Here is a 23,717-nt window from a genome sequence, read left to right as displayed (position 1 = left end):
TGATCGACATGGTTGATACAAGAGATTAGCGTGAAGTAAAAAAAGTTAAAATATAAAGTTTTTGTTTCAGCCATTTTAAGTATTTGATAGTTTTTTCCAAATATATACCAGGATATTCTTTGGGGGTGTGGATAAACATGCCAAATTTTTTAACAGTGACAAAAAAAACTTGCAAAAAACAAGAATCGCTTGTTTCCAAAAAAAAAATCAACATGTAGTTTAAAACTTATCATTACATGGAATGTCCCCCCCACCCAAACTGACTTACAATTTTATGCTGAAAATATAACGAAATTAATTTTTGAAGTGTATAAAAAAAGTGCTATTGATACACTGTCCACAGTTAGGACCCAATTTGTAGACAACAAAAATCAAAGACGAATCCGACCATTTATGTGATTTGTAGGCAGTGGCATCAATACATTATATATGAAAAATCATCAAAGATACTAGATATATTAGTTTGGTATATTTACGTCAGTCAGTCGTGCGTTGACTGAAGTTTCTATTTAATTCTCCCATTTTTGTCATGTTCCATGTTTCGTTCAACTTGATAAAAAGTTACGGCAATCGCATCATATAAAAATACCACAAAGAATATTGAAATATCTGAACCAACTCTGTACAATTCTTTTGATACTCCTCGTTTCAACATTATAAAAATCGCGAAGAGTATGCATGACTATTATCACTTAAATGTCAAATCGAACAAAATAAAGTCATTCATCAGAGATCCTCCTTATTCTATTTTTTTGTAAATAGTTCTTAACCAATAATACCCAATCGTTCAAAATTTAATCATAGGGACCAATTAAAACAGGTTGCATGTTGAGCAACATTCATTGAGACTCAAGTATTTAAAGGTTTAAAGTCCAGTTTAAAGTTACAGATATTTTGTTTGTCGATGACACAACTAAATTGACTAGAAATGTATTTCAGTCACGCTATTCTTCTGGTTCATTTTGTGGTTTTGGCTGGAGCTGCTCATTTAAAGAAAGGTAAGCGATCACCAAGCTATGTATATTAAATAGATTACTATTTCATTTTAATTTTCTTACCTACTGCAAATCGTTTTAGACGGAATCTTCAATATAAGGAGCCTGTAGTTTGAAGCGGTTTTCAATTATTGTTGCCTGCTACAGATTTTAGCTGTTTATTGTTTTTCGTAAATCTGGCCGTTGGTTTTTTTTAATTGCTTTACATGTTACCTATGATTATTTTCTGTCTGACTTAAATCATTTAAACTTAAAAGGTATGCTGCATGCCTAATTTTATGCCCACTTCTGTCATTTATTGCCCCTTCTTTATCTCATCATGAAATACAAATCACGGATTTTACTAAGAATTTTGCAAGCCGTCTTCCATTTAGATGCTGAAATAGTAAAAAAAAACACAAATGGGTCCATAGTATACTGATGCCAGTCTGCCACTATTACTTTCCATGTTCAGTGGACCGTGAAATTGGAGCAACACTTTAATTTGGCATTTAAATTAGAAAGATCATATCATAGGGAATATGTGTACTTAGTTTTAAGTTGATTGGATTTCAACTTCATCAAAAACGACCTTGACCAAAAACTTTAACCTGAACTTCGTACTATCATTTTCTATGTTCAGTGGACCGTGAAATTGGGGTCAAACATTTAAATTGGCATTAAAATTAGAAAGATAATATCATGGGGAACATGTGTACTAAGTTTCAAGTTGATTGGACTTCAGCTTCATCAAAAATTCCTTGACCAAAAACTTTGACCTGAAGCGGGAAGGTTTTGTTTAGGGGTGTTTGTTATATGTTTTATTTTTAATCGTTATTTTTATGTCTTTTTGGGTATCTAGTAAATCTTTTATGGAGAACAGGTAATCGTTTTGATTTGTTTTACTTTTTCGCTTGATAGTGTTTTGTTTTTACAAAAAAACTTTACGAAGTTTGTATGAATTGAATAACCTTCATTTAGGAAATGCGTTCAATTTCTTTCTTTCTTTTTTCATATAGAAGAAGTAGCAGACACCATTAATGAACTGGGTGACAATGAAGGAAGACAAATACGCAAGGTAAGTTTGTAAAACATTTTCAAACTTGATAATAATATATGGTCTAATAATTGCAACGATCAACATCCAAACTATCTTGATCATGTTTAAAATTAACTGATGCATTTGCCAAATTAGATTATAAATTGAATAAGAGTGTAGATTTCATAATATATGTGTTTAAAGATTAGCTGCAATAGACAATAGCTTCACGCAATATCTCCATAGACAAACTAGCTCAGTTGGGGATTCAAGGGGGAGAAAGGGGTATACCTTCCCCCATTGATCGAAAAAGATATCATATTGAGCAATTAGTTTTCAAAAATGTGTACAGCATAGCTACACTCTGTGGTATTTCGTCACTTTATGGCCCTTTCAATAATCCTGGATCCGACTAGGAACTAGCTTCATCATTTGTATTTCATAGGTAAAATTGGTGACTGATACGAGAATGTTTCAGCTTATGGTATATTTCATTACATTTATCAAATATTACACTCCTTAAGAAGCTAGTTTGTCTCGTGAAATAGTGGGGTTATCTATAAAATATATTAGCAAGTTAACGTCATACATAGATTTATCCCATTTTCGTTATCTCTTTAATTTGATGCATTCTTTTAAAACTAGTAAATGTTCAAAGGCTACTGTGACTGAAAAAAACGTATGCTATGATCTTATATATAAGACCTGAATTAAACGAACATCGTTGTTCATAGGTTATTCATGGGAAGTTGTCTCAGAAAAAATAATAAGAAATCTCATTATTTTGATATTACGAAAAAGACGTTAGGCTAGCATTATGATTAAATGTTCCACCATCGAAATCCGTGGAATCTTGTTTTACGTCAATTAATAATTAGTGTATGGTTTTTTTCTGTAACACAACTATTTTTACACATACGCGTCTTAATTTCAATTATTGCATATATATATTTCCGGTATACTTAGTATAAAATTGTCTTATAGATGTTTTTAGGAATAGAAGAAAACCCCGTTCATCGTATAGTACTTTGCTATTTGTTCTGTGTATAAAGCTCTTTTTTCAAATTTTACATGTACTTATGCTTTGATAAGTGTGGCCTTGATAACAAATATAACATTGCATTGTATAAAATGATTATTTCAGATAAATCAACACAGGCAATTACAGGATAAGGACGAAAGCTATATCAGCAATTATAATGCCTTTCGAGTCAAAAGACACCTTACGAAAAACCTACGGACACTGGCTAAAAAAAAGGGTATCGATGAGGGGTACAAACTTGATAATCTAAAGGTATGTTTTTTAATCTATTAATCTGAGAAATAAAATAACTATTAATTATCCTTAAAACATTTAATCTAAATAAGAAGGTTGAATTGAATTCTATCAATCGTTTTGAAATTTAAAGATTATTAGTTCTTCATACATTCGTCATATTTTTTACATATAATATATACATGTTATTTAGAAAGAGTTGCCATATTTCCAGTAGAGTTAATAGAATTGATCGTCTGTTGATGAGTGGCCAATATTAACGGTTTTTTTTTCATCTGTAAAAACAGAACCTCATTCAATAAAATCTAATAACAAAACGATGATTTAAGTAATGAAATTAACATTGGAATATAAGATGTCAATGATATTCTTATGGAATTAACCTATATTTAGTTTTAAGCCTCTACGAAGCGAAATGAAGAACTTTGAATAGAATCTAAAATATCAAAGTAAAGAACGAATATAATTTAATAAACATGTCTATCCTTATAATCACATCAAACAGCGATGTTTGATAACCTGATGAAAAAAAATTTCAAACGTATACATTCGATATGTTGTTAGGTCATTCTTTTCAAACAACTTTACATCGCACCTTATCAAAAGTAGAATAACGAACTTACCGAACTTCAAGAAAAAATTAAATTCGGAAAATTCAAAGTAACTGGACAAATTGCAAAATTAAAAGTTCAAACACATCAAACGAAAACTAAGAATATTCCTGACCTAGTACAGATATATCAATATATAGAAATGTGTGGATTAAACCTGGTTTTATAGATAACTCAACCTTTCACTTGTATGATTGTCGCATACAAGTCCATTAAGTTAACCATAATGTGTGAACAATTCATCAATGAATTTTAGCACGAGTAACTAAACATATCGTAAATCGATTTTGGAGAGACAAATTAAAGTAACAAAAAATAGAAACTGAAGGAATTTATCATCTTACAAGAAGGCTTGTTGTTCAATGTTAAGTATTCTGTGCAATGATTGTAGACTCAAACAAAGTTATACAAATGCATTTTAAAGAAAAAAATACAATGATGGAGTACTATCTTGGGATAGTAATCTGATAAACTAAAATATTCTAAATACACGTTGAATCTTAAAGTGTGGAATTGTCATACATGTTAAGCAAAATGCGAGCATGTGACTGTTGGCTGAAACTTAAAATATAAAACTATGAAAAACGTGGATGACGTCACGGTCACATGACTTAATTACGTCTATGGGCTCATAACAAAATAACGTCAGCCAATCAGAAGACGCGTTACATCCAAAATTAAAATATAAAGCTGTAATCGACAAAAATTGCCAAAACATTCAGGGCATTATTATAAAGAGCTATTTTTAAAAATCAAACAAAGAAATAATTGAAAAAGGGCTTTCGTTTGATTGGGATCTCACATAATTTTTGAGATATAAACTTTCCGGCAAAAGTCTTGGTCGACAAATTTCATGTTTTGTTTTGACTTAGACCGTGACGTACCACGGTCCCACCATTCTCAAACTAGGATATCGGATATAAGAACATGTCGGCACCGCAAAACAATACTTAACGATCAATTCACACTTGTACACATTGATTGTGTTACATTTTAATGTTGTGTAGTTGTTCTCCTCTTATATTTAATGTTTTTCCTCAGTTTTAGTTTGTTACCCCGATTTTGTCTTTTGTGTCCATCGATTTACGAGTTTTTAACAGCGGTATACATGTACTACTGTTGCCTTTATTTATACTTATATTTTTCACAGGATCTTGATCCTAATTCGTATTTGGCGTTTTTATTGGATGGAATGAGTATTGATGACCACGGAAAAGTACACCAGGTACAATTTACCTTATAGATAATATATGTATTCAGTGTTAAAGTAATCTTCATTTTGTCATTTTGAAAATTATGCGTTGACCGTGTTTACCGTATACTGTATTTGATTGTATTCCACAATCTAATTATTTTTTTATCTGAAAATTTTGATTCATGTTTTTTTAAGAAATACAATCAGTAACAGTGTGTGATTACCAACTGATACTAACACTCACCCTTTTTCATCATTTGTTCATCTCATTGTTAAAACAATTGAGCATGATAAAAGATGTACTATTACACATTGTTAAATACACTAAACAAAATTCATATGAAAATAAGGAGCTGTGATATGATAAAGTTCAATAGAGACGATTAAGAAAGCTAAACACACTGCCTTTATCAACAACTATAGCATGTGAAAAGACACGACATCATCAAGTGTAAAGTAATTCAAATTATAAAACTGGCAATACTATGTAAGTTTAAACTTATAGAGATTCTTTATGATTATTAATTTAAAATGTTGAAAACCCTTCCTCGACGAATGACAATATATCACCGCAAATAAGTCCTGGCAACCTTTAACTGTAAGAAAAGTCTCTATATATTGTAAAAGTATGTTCATTTTAGTTTAAAAACAATATTTGAGAAAATAGTTTCCATTTTTAATTTCACATTCGTTCACGGTTCAGGGTACGATGATGCTGGTGATGTCAGAAATAGACAGGAGGTATTCACTTTTCTCTTACTGCATCATGCCTAATCAGCTTATTTTACTGATCATATTTAACAACTTGATTAAATAACCTGGTAGCTGGAAATGTTGAACTTTTGTTACCACCTGAATGCTTTACACGGGGGTTTCGTGTTGTACATTTTTGTATGTAGGATTGTATTGACTCTTGTTATTTGCCTTTCTTCTTTTTCATCATGGTTCTGTCTGGGTTTTATTCGACTAGGGTATTTGAACGCCCTCTTAGTTTTTGATGTATCTCTTTTAAAATAAAGTTGCGATAATGGGGTATCATCAGTAAGTTCTAAGATTTGTTTACATATTTAAAATATTTTAGTGTTTTAAAATGTTTGATGATGATGACTTGATATAAATGTATTGTACCTGCTCTGAGTTATGATGCTCATATACATAGTTTGAAATTATTATTTTTAAAATTGTTAAAAACCTCTTTTTTAATTATTGTTTTTGAACGCCTTCTTGATTTTTGGTGTACCTTTTTTGAAATAAGGTTGTTGGATTCATTTGTGATATTGGGGTGTTATCAGTAAATTCTTAGATTTGTTTATATATTTAAAATTTAAAAATATAAAATGATGATGATGATGACTTAATTTATATGTTTTGTACAGGTTCTGAGTTATGATGCTCATAAACGTGTTTTTTTAACATTTAAACATTTGGTCGTGCACGAACCCGAAAAAGTTATATCTTAAACACCTGAGAACTGAATTGGTGTCAAATGTATAAATCGTCCCAATTCTAGGTTGTTTTTATATTCTTTTTCTTATATTTACTTAAACGTCTTAGAATTTCAATTTTTGGGTTTTTAGCGTTCCCCACTTCGGAAGCAATATATACGAAATATTTACATTGAACATTGCATAGGCAAAATATTCCTTTTTGTTACATAAAAAAAATCTGTTTTAGCCCATTGGACGTCATTTCAAGAATACAACGAGAGCCATCGCAGACAACTTAGATAACCATCCAGTCCCTCCTTCTGTGAGTAGTTTCATATTGAGTTATAACAAATATAAAAGTAATGTCAAGTGATAAGATTATAAAAGAACAATATTTAGTTTATGATGACGGACAACACATTTGGGTAGTCACTAGAAAAGACAATATGAACGACAAGGACAGAATTGCGGCTTCGTATCAGGCTACCTCAAAGAGATGTTCACGAATTTTATAACATCGAGAGACCGTTTCATAATGGGTCAAAAAGAATCGAACCCTCGCCTTCCTTTCCAATAGCATTTTGTAAATGTATATATACTGGTCAACTAAAGAAACGATACACAAGTTTGAACTCAGATTTATCGTAAAATATAATAAATACGAAAAACTGTTTGAATTATTTACAAAGCAAATGCATATGATTAAAAGAATTTGACCAAATTGGAAAGTTAGAAAATACCGAGTTATTGAAGAAAATGACGACAAAATCGGCACTTGATTTCGAAGATGAGAATTAAGTATTCAAATATCTGCAAAGGCATTCAAAATTTTAAGCAGACATTATTTAAGCTTAAAAGTTTTTAGTTATGATATCGGTTTTTGAATTGTGGGTTAAAAAAACGATTTTTTGTGTTTTTGCCTTTATGTCAATGGGTTTGGTGAGAAAATAACACTCTGTAAAAGTTAGACGGGATTCGGCAACTATTTACTTCGGTGTATTGCATCCAGTTTCGTTATATATGGAAAATGCATTGCCGTGTATTGTTTCTTTTGATGACTAGTATACATGTATACACCAAACACAGTTGAATGAATCTAAGGTCAACTTTGACCTAAAATAGACAATAGCGACGAAACGATTTTCATAACCGCCATTAAGCCCGCACTACTTGTCGTATTATTCATAGTTTGCTCATGTGATTAAGCGAAACATATTGCAATTGTTGTCACGATCCTCTAACCGCCAATGAAAAAAATGTATAACAATATGAAATAAAAAATAAATCATTGTCTTTAAGTTCCCCAAAAACGGCGTATCGAGCATCTCAAGAGCATACAAAAAATAATTGCTTTTGGACCTTGTTAAGATAATGCATATTTTTGCGTAAGAATAATTTGTAATTAGAATTAACAATGTAAAATTGTAACCTAGGTTTAAAGTATTGTGTACCAATTTAACATTGTAAAAGAACAGCAGACGAAAGGGGTGCCGAGAATCTGAAACTTAGAGCATAGAGAAGCGAGTCAAATATTAATTTTTTGTATTATTGATCGACATTTTAGCGCATGTCCTAAGTTTGACTTTTAGTTCTGTGCGATATTTTTAAATTTTGGTTCTTCATATCATTCGAGATTTCGTGTGGCGTCCATTTCGCGGAACTGGTATATATTATTGTTGAAGGGTCAGCTTAGTCCGCCCTGGATGTTGGATTTTTCGGTGACCGAGACAATGATCTGTTGAATTATTCATTAGGTAAAAGAAAAATTACAAAAATATCGAACTCTGAAGACAATGCTAAATAAAGGCAACAGTAGTATACCGCTGTTCAAAACTCATAAATCCATGGACAAAAAACATAATCGGGTTAACAAACTAAAACCGAGGGAAACGCATTAAATATAAGAGGAGAACAACGACACAACACCGAAACGCAACACACACAGAAACGGACCAAGCAACAGACAAAACACCACGAGAATAACAAATATAACATCAAAACCAAATATATGAATTTGGGATAGACAAGTACCGTGCCACGTCTTATTTCAATATCAAAAAACACAAACGACTCAACGTTAAAATGCAACACACACAGAAACGAACAATATTATAACAATGGCCATCTTCCTGACTTGGTACAGGACACTTTTAAAGGGGAATAAAAGTGGTGGGTTGAACCTGGTTTTATGGCATGCCAAACCTCGCATTTTAATGGCAAAGTTAAATATAACATTGAAATGACAACATAATATTACAAGACTACAATACAAATAAATAGGAGAACATATTAGACAAAGAAAAACATGATGAATAGATAACAAAAGGCATCAGGTTTAAAATTCAATACGCCAAAAACGCGTCTTGTCCACACAAGACTCACCAGTGACGCCCAGATATAAAAGTTTGAAAGTGAAAAAAGTACAAAGTTATACAGCACTAAAGATCAAAAGTTGAAAAGGTTTTGCCAAATACGGCATTGTTTGTATGCCCGGGATAAGAACATTCTTATTATATAGAACAATTCATGCTATTGCAAACAGTAAATTTTATCAAATGAATATGAAAGAGATATACATTATGAAACTGAAGTATTAACTAAATACAGAAAACTAAACCCGAATACATAACGCCCAGATATAAAAGATCGAACGTGAAAAAAGTACAAAGTTGTACAGCACTGAAGATCAAAAGTTGAAAAGGTTTTGCCAAATACGGCATTGTTTTTATGCCCGGGATAAGAACACCATTATTATATAGAACGATTCATGCTATTGCAAACAGTAAATTTTAACAAATGAATATGAAAGATATATACATAATGAAACTGAAGTATAAACTTATTACAGAAAACTAAACCCGAATACATGATGTTAAGTTCAATACAGCATAGACACACCCGAATCAGTCCAGGCGTCAACGCAATTAAAAAAAATGACGTCACATACGATGGCGAAAAGGCAAACGTTACGCCACATTTGAATTTATGAAATTTAGAAACAGCATGACGTCACACATGAAAAACTATAATTCAAAAGTGAGATAAAATTAGGATTGCTTTAAGATTATATTAGAACTAAATACTGATAATTCATTAAAACAAAATGCATATTGCAATACTTATTTATAGCAATTAACTGTAATATATATATGTCCAGTTTGTTATGAATCCAACTTCAAACGTAATTAATGGTACAAAATTAAATATAATTAATAAAGGCGGTGATTAATTTTTCTATCCGTAACACCTAAATATAATGAAAAAACGTCAACACATTTGACAAAATCCGATGAGAATTACAGATATAACATTAAACATGTAAACTAAATACATGAATTTGAAATAAACAAGTACAGAAACACGTCTTATAGTAATACGAATTCACATTCAGCAAAACAGTCACAATCGGGGATAAGTCACGTTAGGTAATTAAAAGATTAGACGACATAATGACAAACCATAATCTACCATGTGGTAAAAATGTCCTTAGCAATTTGGTTAAAGAGACATCATATGGATCCACCAATTCGTGATGGTGTCCATAAAATTTACGGAGTGTCAATTTTAATCTGTCCTCCTCATAACTTTGTTGGAGCAGTTTCTGCGTAAGGAGCACACTCCTGTATATGAATTCCGTATAGTGTGAACAAGCACGTGAATAACGTATCAATTGTGATATGTAAACACCATACGAAGGGGCAGAGGGTATGTTACTGCTAAGAAATGGGAAATTGATAATTGGGAAGTTGAAATCGTCCCGTTTATCATAGATTTTCGTGTGAAGTCGTCCATCTACGTCAATATTGAGGAAAAGATCAAGGTATGAAGCAGTCCTTCTAGTATCAGTAGTATCCTTAATTTCAAGTTCACTGGGATATATGAGATGTAAGTATTGGCTGAAGTATGGGTTGTTCAATGATAAAACATCATCAATATATCGGAAAGTAAAATTAAAGAATTTCGCAAGGTGCTTTTTCTTTTTGTCTTTTAGAAGGTTCTGAATAAATTCTGCTTCTTACGAATACAAAAACAAATCAGCCAGCAGGGGTGCACAATTAGTACCCATTGGAATACCGACTGTCAGTTGAAATATAAATCCTCCAAACTCAACAAATATATTGTCGATCAAAAAGTCCAGCATTTTAATAATATCATCTTCAGTATATTTTTTGGAAGATTCAGTGTGATTCTTTACAAAATATGAATTGTTGTATCCCAAAACAAGAAATTTGTATCTACGATTCCCATTTTTATAGAAAAAGCTCTGTTTTATGAGATGGTGAAGTCGATCTTTCAACTGAGCATGGGGAATAGTAGTATATAGCGTAGAAAAATCAAAAATTTTTATGTTGCTGCAAAATTGCAAAGATTGTGATCGAAGGTTAAGCAGTAGATCTTTCGAATTTTTGAGAATCCACATCTAGTTAACACCACTGGTACAATATATCTCCTCACAATATTTTTGCAGCCCATCTTTAACTGTAGAAAGAATAGTAGTCAATACTTTAGAAAGATGTTGAGTCGAACATTTTGAAGACCCTGCTATGTATCATTCTTTATATGGAGTTTTGTGTAATTTAGGTATCCAGTATAATGAGGGCAAGTTTTCTACGTTTTCTTTGATGTTGATACCAAAAGAAAGAAGGACAGATTTATGATTTTGCAAAATTTCATCCTTGGTAAATGATGTTAAAGAACATGTAGGATTACCAGTAGTTTTATCAATTCCAAGCTCTGTAGTGAGACATTGCAAATAATGTTTTTTACATATGAAGACAATATTATTGGAGGCTTTATCTGCCGGAACAACGACATATTTGTCATGCAAAGAAGATAAAGCATCCACAACCTCCTAAGCGACAAGCCCCTAATAAAATGGAAAAATTAAGAGCTCAAACGAATTGATAACAACTGACATAAAATCGTACAGACATTTTTTTTATTAAACCCGGTTTTATAGCGAGCTAAACCTCTCACCTCTGTGCCAGACGATCAAAAATCGGATATGTCAACAAAGAAAAACAAAAAGACATATAAACAACACACTTCAGCAAAAACAAATAAGATAACAAACAAATATACCATAACACAACAACATAATGACGGGATATATAAGTACAAATGTACCGTACCACGTCAAATGGATAGTCACAAAATGGACTAAAAAATAAAAGATAAAAATAACAAATACATAAATAGCCCTATGTTTTATAATTAAGATATGCATAAGCTATCAAAGGTACCAGGATTGAATTTTTTCTCGCTGTTACTTCTTCATCTTGTAATGAATGTAAATGAAATTATCACATGTTTTACAGGGAACCGATAACAAATTAGCTTTCATTCTTCATAGTTCTTATTGATTTAATGCTGGTATATATTGTTTCTTTTTAGGATCCATCTAAGAGAAATTTTGACCCATATTATGATTTGTGGCCGTCCGGAATTGTTCCTTATAAGATTAATGCAACGTTTAGTAAGTTGATTTATATTTAAGACACTTGCAAATAAATAATATTCAAGTCTTGAACGGAACACTTTATTATATTTTATCATATACATGCATACATGGTTACCAAAGGAAAGAATTAGATCATAAAAAAGATGACATTTGTATAGTTTTTGGTTTCTTACCAAACTCAGTCAACAATTCTCGTTTTCAAACATTTAAATAACGTGTCCATCGTTAAACCTGGAAATCAATGGTTGCATAATTTAAATACATGGTGTATACATGATAATCAGTTGGATAATTTATTATCTATTCATTGTTTGCATTAGAATCGAATTTAAGGAATCAGTTTAAACAAATTTATTTATACTGGATTGGGAAACAAGTTTTGCAACTTATATTAATCCCTTTCCACTTTGCGGGTGCGAGTGCTGCCTTGTGACGGCATCCGCCTGGTTTTTTTTTAAATCTAAAAAGGTGTCTTTTAAGTGCAAGAGATATGGCTCTTTCTTAACACGGGTCAGTCATTATTCGTCCCATTCGGACGGACTAGCATCGTTTCCTCAAGACCATTCTTGCAAATGGTGTCAAGGGAGAGCCGAAAATCAGTCCCTGAAATGTTCATCTCGGAACAATAACAAGACTTTAACCCGCAAAAGATTAATATTTGAAACTCCTAGGAACACCTTTCAAATACTTTTTATCAAGACAATGCAAGGAGAAGATATTTTGGGACAATAAAAACTATAAGTCGACGAAAAAGACGCAATACCAAGGACCTGTTAACCAAGATTTATACCTTATGGTTCGAGATGCGTGTAGTGGCTGTTAATGTAAATGTATCGATTGTTTCTTAGATGTTACAAGTTCATATTCATGATATGATTTATTATCGATTGTGCCACACCCCTTGTGTAACATTTTCGACGAGAGCATGGCTTGTAATGCATTCATAAGAGATGACGCAAAAGTAACATTTAGATGAAATCAGTACAGTTTAATTTTGAGTAAATTCGAATGCTTCCGGTTCGCTTGGTTTGTATTTCCCAAATAAGTTTTTAAACGTCGGTAAACTCTCCTGATAGTTTGCAAATTTGTCACTATGAAGCATGTATGTGTAAAATTAAGGTTTCAAATAAAATTGAATTTGTGCCGATGTTTTTGATAATTGATTTTCACTGCGCATGTTTGCAACATAGATTAACATTCAACCAACACTTATAGTCTTAAAAACAAGTAATTATTCTATCATTCGACAATCGAACAGACCCTTACAGTTCCATCTCTAGGACATCTTTATCAATTTATATAGTTAAGTTTTTAATTGATCTAATTTATAATATTTCTTTAATAATGAGAGGGTTAGCGCAATAAAACAAGTTTTAATCAACCATTTTCTTCATGTGAAAATGCCTGGACCAAGTCAGGAATATGACAGTTCTTGTCCATTCGTTTTTTTTTTTGTTTTTTGTTATTTGATTTTGCCATGTGATTATGGACTTTCCGAATTGATTTTCGTCTAAGTTCAAAATTTTTGTAATATTACTTTTTTTCAACTATTCGACACTAGAAAAAAGCCTCGCAGTTCTCTAGGACACCTTTATCAATGAATATAGTTATGTATTTAGTTCATCTAATTCACTATTCTTTACAGATAATTTCCTAAAGCACGTAATGTAAGACTTTAAATAGCTTGCTTGCTTTGTTTCTATATTGTACAATCATAAGGATAACATCCAATTAAATTCAAATATTATATATACAGGTTAAACTAAGATGTCAATCTAATTTACAAAGCTTGTATAAACAATTATACAAATAAAGCAAGCAAGCAAACCAAAGTTTTGCTTTACATGCAATAGGAAATTAGCTGTAATAGCTTTATTAGTTTCATTTTTTTGCCGATCTATATTTTTTGGGGGCTTTTTTCACAAGTGAAATACTGCTTACTTAATCAATACAGAAAACATCTTTGAAATATTAGCCTTAAATATAAAGATTAAGCCCAGTTGTGTCATTATTCTTCCTCCTTCTGGCAAAGCCACCTAAAACATTAAATTATGAAGATTTTTTTTCCAGCTGTTTCCGAAAGAATACATATTGTTAAAGCAATAGCAGATTTTAATGAAAAAACATGTGTAAGGTGGATTCCATATGACAGCAGTATTCATACTCACTACGTCATTTTTAATGATGGAGAGTGAGTATATCATGTATATATAGGAACATCATTCAATTTATCAAAAGTCTTAATATCATATCACTAATGTTAACAAGAATCATCAAGAATACCGCACAGTTAATATACAATATAAACCACAAAAACCCGACTGCCCTTATATCACTCCTAGCAACGCAGAAGACAGAAAGTCTGATCTGGTACGGGAACAACCTATGGTCTGGTTGAACTAGGTGTACATGCGTTATAACATTTCATTATGTCGTGTGTTATTTATGACGACGGCTAGCTTTAACATGGTATAAAAAGAGCTACAGAATTTTGTAAAGAGGACCACAATGTGTTCGTCTCTTCAGGAAGCTAAATGCGTTAAATCTGAAAAATTCCCAGCCTTTTCATTATTCATTTCTAACTTGTATAAGATCTAAGAATTCATGAAACTCAGTAAAGCCTCGTATTCTCGATAGTTAAATCCCCGCTGTTAAGGTGGTAAAATCATAATAATTTTCTGATATTGAACCTTTGAAAAAAAATCTAAACAACTCTTATGTAGAAAAAATGGTGGAATAAACCTCGTTTTATAGTTAGCTAAACCTCTCACTTGTAAAATTCTTTGATATTTAATTAATTTGGGATACAATACGAAAACTTTTTTGCTACTGGTAAACATGTGATTTACTGTTAGATCATAAGTATCCACGAATAGGTTTTTTTTTCGTACATCATCTTTGAAAATAGCCCTACATAAGGCATCATATTAAACGTTCCCATTTCAAACCGGACTGCAAGAACACTGTACTTTTTCACCACAGTTTACCATGATTCAATTGTAATACCTCAAGTACATATTTAATGATGTACACTATTAAAGCTCGTTAGGAAATGCTTGTTAAAGCTTTCTGTACAGATTTGTATTCACAGCCATATTTTTAATCATTTGTTTTCTAACTACTTGTAGAGATTGCTCATCGTATATTGGACAAGTTTCGGAAATTCCCCAATCAATAGATTTGGAAAGAAGCGACTGTTTAGATGTATGTATTGGGTATTTTTGTTTTTTGTTTCTTTTATAACTAACATTACGATTATTTTCATTGTTATTCTCATTCCAGATAATATGATTTACATCAACGAATATAATTGTTCTAATATTAGAGAAAGGCATAAGATGCCGAAGGGACATTCAAATATTATAATTCTTCCACTTCAAAGCGCTACATATAATTTACAATTTCAATTCAAATGAAATTCTTTTTAATAATTGAAATGATACTAAAAAATAAAAATAAAAGACATAGAATGAATAAGTTTTTGAAAAAAGGGTCCTTATGGTCTTTAAAGAATTAAGATATTATTGAATTCCACGCAGAAAAAAAAACAGAACTTCAATTTTTAGTTTTTTCTGTTTTTATTTTTTAGGGGGATTCCCTGCAATTATTTTGATCGAAATATAACCATAACTGAAAAAAGGATTTTAAAAATCTACGTAGGCCAATGTATATTCTCAGCTTATTGCATTCATTTACAGAAAAAAAAGTTGGCAGCTAGATCAAACGTCGGTCAAAAGATAACACTGAAAGCAACAGGTGCTTTCGTATATTGAATATGCAAATTACTCGAGTTTAAGCAGACCAGTTAGGACTAGTCAGAAGAGTTATAGTCTGTTTTACCTGGCCTGTCAATGGTAAAACGGTAACTTTCGTTATTAAAAAAAATAACTGATTGCATTTAAGTGTACAAATACAAATCGACAAGCCTTGACACTATGAATAATATAATGTTTCATTTCCTATGATATTTCGTGTTATATTGTTACTTTTACAGCATGGAACAATTATACATGAAATGCTACATGCCGTTGGTGCTAAGCATGAAATGTCTCGATTGGACCGAGACAATTATATGACTGTTGTTTTCGATAATATCGAAGAAGGAACGGATAATTTTAACTTCCAGTTAGCTAATACAAGTGATATTTATCCATTTGACCCAGCTTCCGATTTAATGTATGATATATATGTAAGTCTTATTTAGAATCATCATTTCTTTTATTGTCGGGTGTCTGTTTAATTGAATCGGAAACAAACATCTCCATTTATACATTTTACCTAGTAAAAACTATATCTCCATTACGCCATTTCAGTTTTACAATTGTAAAACTCGAAGCCATCGTAGGGATGACGCGCTGCTAATTGAGCTCTTGAAAAAACAAAAAAATATCCACACAGCACCATTACGATCCTTATATGCCAGTTGGGTTTTAATCGGCAGAATAGTAGCTAATGAGCATGTCTGATCGGTTGTCAGGTGGAATTTTTTAAAATTCAAAAACATTTAAAAACATTCTAATTAAATACTTTGTGGAAGGGCAGACTAAAATTGTTAAGTACTAATAGTATATATAAAATTTGCTATTCGAAAATACCTTTTCTGTGTTTTTGATTCATTAGAAAGGTATTTCACTCGACCCATATATTTCATTTTTTAGTACTGTGACTGGTTGATGTTATAAAGTCAACCTGTAGCCTTGATATATATAAAAATGATAAATCTGAAGCGAGATGACGTATCAAATACGTTTTCAAGACAAAATATTCAAGACAAACACGCCCTAACATATAGAGATGCACTCGATTTTCTCTTTTCGATGCAATAGTTACCCATTTTTAGGACATTTTTCGTGAGGCACATAACGGAAGGACAGAAACAAAAAATTAAGGAACAAATCAATTGATATATTTTCCGTCCGTGGTATTTTTATTTCCAACTTAATAGACACTTATGTCGTCGACTTGATAACTAGTTGTTCTGCTTAATTATGCATTAGATAAATTGAAAACTTATGCAAATGCCGTTTGTATGAAAAAATAAGTCGTAATTTGTCCGAAAATTGTCTTTTTTTTATTCACTTATCAGAATTGATGTAAAGTCGACATTTATCCGTAGTGACCTAATACGATAGCTATAGTGTCAATAAATTCCATATGGAGTGAGAGCGTAAAACACTATGTAACGAATTTATCTTACCGACTATCTAAACATGTGATATTTAGACTTATGGCCTATATAAGTGATCAAGTCTTCAATACTGTAAGAATTATGATCCAACGTTCAAAGGTCTATTAAAACAAATATAAAAAAAATGCCAACAATAACAACTTGGTAGCTTTCAATGTGTTGAATGGAATAACTTCACTCGTTCATTATCCATTTAATCGTCTGTTGTTATCACCGCCGTGTTGTTTGTATAAAGGGACACTACTCCATTACGAACCTTATATGGAATATACACAGTATCCACGCAGTTGCTCTTAACCAATCATGTTCTAAGAAATATATAGGACCTTATATAGAAAGATATATAACCGAGTCATCAAGATGTCTCATTCAGTATTGTTCTAACGTTCCCACACCATTCTTTTCTAAAGCAAAATATTTCATACAAGTAGTTTTATAAAACAAAAGACATCTTGGAAAATTTTCAATCACAATTTTGATATTTTGGCAGTAATATTAAAACTTTGATTTATACCTCGCGGTCTTGTCAGTATTTGCATTTCATATATCATTTTAAATTTGAGATTGCGAATACTAACGAAAATAGAGATTTGCTTCATTTTTTAAGCGTTTCTTCAAACTGACACATATGGACAACTTCAAACTAGAACCTTTTAAAAACGTGATGACATCAATTTTCCAATAAACTTTCCACTTCTCATCAGTAAACTGCCCCAAAGCTTTATCGCTCGCATATTGTCATGGTTGTTTATTGAGACAAAGAACTTAAGTCTTTAGAAAATAAAATAATAGTTTAATATGTAATTTAACATGACATTTTGACTAGTTATGGCGGATTGCAGATACTGAATACATAGCAGGGGAAAAATACAGTGTCGACGTAACAAGCCTCGCCCCTTTTAGAGTTTATGAGATTACATGGTTTTAGTTTAAGCGTCAATTTGTCAACTTCATGAGTTTCCAAGATGTGAACATAGGTAGACTACTGTTCCCTAAAAATATTACATACACGTTGCTCTTTTTAAATGATCCAATATATTTATTTTTCTTTCTTATTCCTAAAACAAAAGTGCTACGTTGATAATATTTATCATTTATTTCTATTGCCTTTATATTTATATTTCGTATTAGATCCTTCAATATGTTGTATATGCTTTTATTTCTTTAAATGTAGCGTATTTTGTAGTTTTGTATCATCATCTTTTTAGTCATTCTCAATAAATGATGATAAAACATTAGTATTCCATGACTGGAGACAAGAGTTTCTTGCAGGAAAAGGTACAGGTTTCAGTTTCTATGATATTGCTGATGTTACTGCGGCTTATGGATGTACTGGTAAGAATATCGTCATTAATACTGTTTAAATGTTGAAAGATAAAACCTATGTCATTGTTAATTAAGTGTTCTGTATGAGTCGTTTTACAATAAAATCTCTCTCTCAAACTAAAACCACATCAATTATGAGAGGTTAACAACAAAACAACAGAACAACTCAAAAAACGATAAACAACATACATACGATATATATACATATTAATATATATCTCCAATGGAAAAAAATATTTCCGAACATATTCCTTATTTGTTTTGTGTTTATAGTGATACAATTGTATTTAAATGTTAGAGATTTCTTTTGGACATAATTTCTTAAAAGATAGTATTCTTTCATGTTAATATTTCAAACGATATTTTTGTGATTAATCTCAATTTCGGATTTTTTAAAACAGTTATTTTATATTTTAGAAAAAAAGGACCATGAAGTTCTCTTGGACTATTCCAATAATATATTTATATGTACTACTATTTTAGATTCGTGTGTCTCACCACCTACCTGTCAGCACGGAGGATTTGTTGATAAAAATTGTTCATGTGCTTGTCCTGGAGATTTAACTGGCACTGTTTGTCAACAACTTAAACAAAGTAGTTGTAAGTATATTCTGAGTATATAGTGTATTCAACCGTAGTGTGATGCATTGAAACTTTTTCTTTTACATTTGAATATGTGTACTAGTAGACTTCAAATAATTCCTGATTCAGAAGTACTTTTCTGCATGTATCATTATCTGGAACACTCAAAAACAAATAATTGAGTTCAAGAAATTTACAGATAAGGAGAAACGTTAGAAGCTATCTTAATAAGGGAAATAAAAAGAATAGCACAGTTAATTTAAGTCCGTATTACCTGATGGATTTGGAATTATTATTTTCTTTGCAAATCGTAATTTATCAAAGTGGGGGTTTAGTAAAAATAGATATTGTATATCATATCAGTAACCAGACACCGACTAGTGATTTTGATGATACATCGAAAACTAACAGTCTATCAGCAGTGGTATCAAGCCAGTTAATAACTTTATTCAAAGGTTTTGATAACATTGAGATATCTTATTTCAGGTAGGGATGAACATTTCAAAAATCTTAAGACTTTTTCCATAGGGAAAATATGAAACTTGAGAAAGTAAAGGTTCATTGAATTGACGCATACATTAAAGATAAAAAATGAATGATTTGGAAATTATTGTTGTATGTGATAGAAACGGCGGTAATTTTGAGTTAATCAAATGACATGACGAATATATTTATAATAATTTCAGTCAACTGCGGAGGTACTGTTAATATATCAGGCGGTGAAACATATTTTCTGACGTCACCAAATTACCCATCGAATTATGACCTCGATGTGCAGTGTGTATGGTTAATACAGGTATGTATAGTGAAGAACTTAAACACAAAATGATACATTTAATAGGCAGTGTGTAATATTGTGTTTATATTTGAATGTAGTATTGAATATAATTTATGTTAATAGAGATATTTGTAAAGATTTCACAGCGATATTTGTATTTCTTGATTATTGTTTTTGATAAAAAAAAAATTGATCCACTGTAAAAGTTGGTTTCAAAGATTCGTATTTTTTAAAGATTTTTTATTAACTGTTGTGTGTAAAATATGAATGACAGGTTTTCGACTGTTCGGTGTTTGGCCAAGGCTCCGTGTTGAAGGTCGTTCTTTGACACATATTTTTTCTATACTTTTTATACATTGTGACATGGATGGATATAGTTGTCTTATTGGCACTCATATCACTGCTTTTAATTATACTTATGTAGACTGAATACATGTCAAGTTTAGCAAATTATAATCCAAATAATTTCTTTAATGTTATATTTAAAGTCTTAAGAATTTTATAGGGAGATCCTGGCAACCATATAAGAGCAACTGTTACCGATATGGATATAAGCAATAACGGCAATGCGTGTTATCACTGGATAGAAATGGTTTATGACCTCCTTGCCAACAAAGGTCCAATGTACGTTGTGTAATCTATTTGTATGAAACAAAGTCATATAAGAAAAATTGTTTATGTAATTAAAATAACAGTGAAATTATACAGATAGTCAAACTTACACATTTTCAAAGAAAATCTTACAAAGAAGCATAACACAGTGGCAGTCAAATACTTATTGTTTTGAATGCTATACGTGTGCAAATTATGTAGTAAATATAAAAAAGGAGATGTGGTATGATTTCCAATGAGACAACTATCCACAAAAGACCAAACTGACACAGACATAAACAGCTATAGGTCACCGTACGGCCTTCAACAATGAGCAAAGCCCATACCGCATAGTCAGCTATAAAAGGCCCCCATAAGACAATGTAAAACAATTCAAACGAGAAAACTAACGGCCTTATTTATGTAAAAAAAACCCTACGTTTTGATCTTAAAACATTCATGATCATTACAAGAGGGACGGAAGATACCAAAGGGATAGTCAAACTCATAAATCTAAAACAAACTGACAACGCCATGGCTCAAAATGAAAAAGACAAACAAAAAAACAATAGTACACATGACACAACATAGAAAACTAAAGAATAAACAACACGAACCCCTCCAAAAACTAGGGGTGATCTATTGTTTAAACTACTGCTGTTAATTGCTTAACATTTTATGACAAATTGTTTAACAAATGATGCTACAATTTTCTAAAGTTATTATGCTGATGCATAGTGGTTAATTTTAGGCGATGCGGTACTTCGAACCATGAAGTCTGGGATACATCTGTCGACGGAGAAATGAATACAATGATCATCAAATTTGACAGCCTTAATGGAGGTGATAAGGCTGCTTCCCGTGGTTTCAATATAACATTAGAATCAATTGGAACAGGTAGGTTAAAAGTATATAAACCTACCTACCTAGTCCTTATTATGCCCGGGGGCACATAGGGTAAGGACTAGTTCTTTCCACTCATCTCTGTTCTGTGCTTTCTTTTCTATTACACCCCAGCTGATTCCATGTTCTTTCATTTCAGCTTCAACTGTTCTTTTCCAAGTTGTTTTGGGGCGTCCTTTCTTCCTTTTCCCCTCAGGTGCCCAATATATATAAGTGTCGTGTAATGTTTCTGTAACTGTCGTCAAGTTGTTTTCTTTTTAAAAAAAAGGCAATTCGTTTCTGTATATCATGTTGTTTAAAATTTTTAAAAAATTGGATATGTGTATCATAGTATATAAGATTAACTAAAAGCTACAGCCAGTATTTATTACATATTGTTTTAACTAGTATTCTGTAAGGGAAGCCCTGAACAGGTAAGTGAAAACCTGCCAGCGAGTTATTATTCCCAAAATGATAAACAATCCCTCATTTGAATAATAATTTGATAACGTTATAAAAACCAGCTTTTTATAAAATGGGTCTTTTTAATTAAAATGGCACTCCAAAATGATAAATCAGGTGAGTGGTTGTTACTCTTTTTAGGAATAACTCCTCATTTGGCGAGTTGCATCCAACCTGCAGAATTGACTGCAAATAAATTAGGCTTTAATTTTCTGAGAATATCTATGGTGTTCTATCCGGTATGTCAAACCGTATAGTATTAGGATATTATGTAGAGTGTAGAAGTAAATACTTGTAAAGTAAAAGCTCATTTTAATTACATCGACAATCTTAGTTGTTGGAAAGTGTGATGATTATAATGTTTAGTTGGATTTTTATCAACTCCAAAATGAGAATGACATAAAAAGATAAAAAATAAAGAAAACGGGGTATATTTAGATTCGATCAGCGCTTAATCATTTACGATTTATTTCTAAACATTTGTTTTATAAAGCAAGAATCTTGAAATCTGATAAGTTAAAGCCATGTTTAAAATAACACCCCAATCAAGCGAATCTATACTAATATATATCTTGCTAAAACAAATTTGCTGAATATATTTACAACCGGGGTAAAAATAAATCTATAACGCGAAGGAATATAAAATGATACATTTACATTAATGTCTATGAAATAATATTTGAAACGTTCTCATTTTATATAAGAAATAAACAATATTACAATGCAAATTGTTAGTGTAATCATTAAAGGCATGAATCAAAGGTTCACTAAACTTTTAATGCATTTGTGATTTGATAAACATTACACTAAAAATTTTGCATCGGTAATGATGTCTATTATCTTCATGGTAGGTGTATCTCTTTCTTAACACATCTAATCCAATTAATATGTAAATTTATGAAGCCGGTTTAACTCACCATTTTCTCGAAAAAGATCAGATGTATGCGAATCTGGTTATCGCAATACACTTAATATATCCGAATCCGTAAACTCTTGCAAAAAGTATAATCACAAAAATACTTAACTCCAAGAAAAATTCTAAATGGAAAATCTCTAATTAAATGGCAAACCCAAACGACAAAACACATCAAAAGGAATGGACAAAATCTGTCATCTTCCTGACCTTATACAGGCATTCTTAAATGTAGAAAATGGTGGATTGAATCTGGTCTTAAAGCAGTAAACCTCTCACTTATACGACAGTACCATCAATTGCTATGATATATATAACGATGCGTGTGTCAGCTACCCTTTGGAAAGTCTCAGGTTAGCTTTCATAGTAGGTTATTGCATGTACAATATAAGTATGCTGATTTTAGATATTTCATTTCAATTTGGTTGACACATGTTAAATTGGATTATAAATGAAATGGCAAACACTACTGCATTCCGTGCGAATAGTCCAGTGTATGTTAAAAATGATTTGTATGTGTGGTTTTTTATTTTACAGTCGGTGTTTTGGTCAACAATAAGATATACAACGATAAATATTTGTGGTATAATTACTAATGGCATGCTAATCTAACAATGTTTCAATTTTTTAATGTGAATATCTTGCAGTCAGGTTTTTTTAACACTCATTACAATAATCAAAGATATCTATAAATGTTATTATTATTTATAGGATGTGAGTTATATCCGTGTATTCATGGCTCGTGTTACAGTCCAATGAATTCAAACAGCTATACCTGTACATGCACCCAGTGATTTATTGGAACGAACTGCGACGTACCCTCAGGTTTGAAATAAACATACCATTGTATTTTATACAAAGTCATTATAAACATGATATCGTATTACTGCAATTATATACATATATAATTTTAAGTCGTCATTTGAGATCACATGGGCATGCCCAAGCTGATCTAAAAATAAACTTACCATCACCATCATAGATCACAACGAGGATTGGTCAAAGGCCGAAA

The 23,717-nt window shown here is 31.4% G+C and overlaps 1 protein-coding gene across 2 annotated transcripts in view; it reads left to right on the top strand.

Annotated features, from left to right (window-relative positions):
- Nucleotides 1-857: 857 nt before the first annotated feature.
- Nucleotides 858-23,717, top strand: part of LOC139527320 (mucin-2-like) — a 43,878-nt gene continuing 21,018 nt past the window's right edge. Inside the window, exons 1-15 of one of the 2 annotated variants that reach the window (XM_071322685.1) lie at nucleotides 858-998; nucleotides 1,994-2,052; nucleotides 3,158-3,307; nucleotides 5,051-5,125; nucleotides 6,770-6,844; nucleotides 11,917-11,998; nucleotides 14,054-14,174; nucleotides 15,112-15,187; nucleotides 15,978-16,172; nucleotides 18,380-18,506; nucleotides 18,981-19,097; nucleotides 19,766-19,875; nucleotides 20,363-20,481; nucleotides 21,200-21,345; nucleotides 23,417-23,530. In XM_071322685.1, coding sequence (XP_071178786.1) covers nucleotides 929-998; nucleotides 1,994-2,052; nucleotides 3,158-3,307; nucleotides 5,051-5,125; nucleotides 6,770-6,844; nucleotides 11,917-11,998; nucleotides 14,054-14,174; nucleotides 15,112-15,187; nucleotides 15,978-16,172; nucleotides 18,380-18,506; nucleotides 18,981-19,097; nucleotides 19,766-19,875; nucleotides 20,363-20,481; nucleotides 21,200-21,345; nucleotides 23,417-23,499 — 1,605 coding nt within the window. In that variant the 5' untranslated portion in view covers nucleotides 858-928 and the 3' untranslated portion in view covers nucleotides 23,500-23,530. Of the gene's footprint in view, nucleotides 999-1,993; nucleotides 2,053-3,157; nucleotides 3,308-5,050; nucleotides 5,126-6,769; nucleotides 6,845-11,916; nucleotides 11,999-14,053; nucleotides 14,175-15,111; nucleotides 15,188-15,977; nucleotides 16,173-18,379; nucleotides 18,507-18,980; nucleotides 19,098-19,765; nucleotides 19,876-20,362; nucleotides 20,482-21,199; nucleotides 21,346-23,416; nucleotides 23,531-23,717 lie in introns of those variants that run through there. The other variant, XM_071322684.1, reaches the window with a different exon arrangement.

This window comes from Mytilus edulis, chromosome 6 (assembly GCF_963676685.1).
Source record: "Mytilus edulis chromosome 6, xbMytEdul2.2, whole genome shotgun sequence".
Classification (NCBI taxonomy): domain Eukaryota; kingdom Metazoa; phylum Mollusca; class Bivalvia; order Mytilida; family Mytilidae; genus Mytilus; species Mytilus edulis.
Note: the sequence above shows the minus strand (reverse complement) of the source record. Positions and strands in the feature narration are given on the sequence as shown.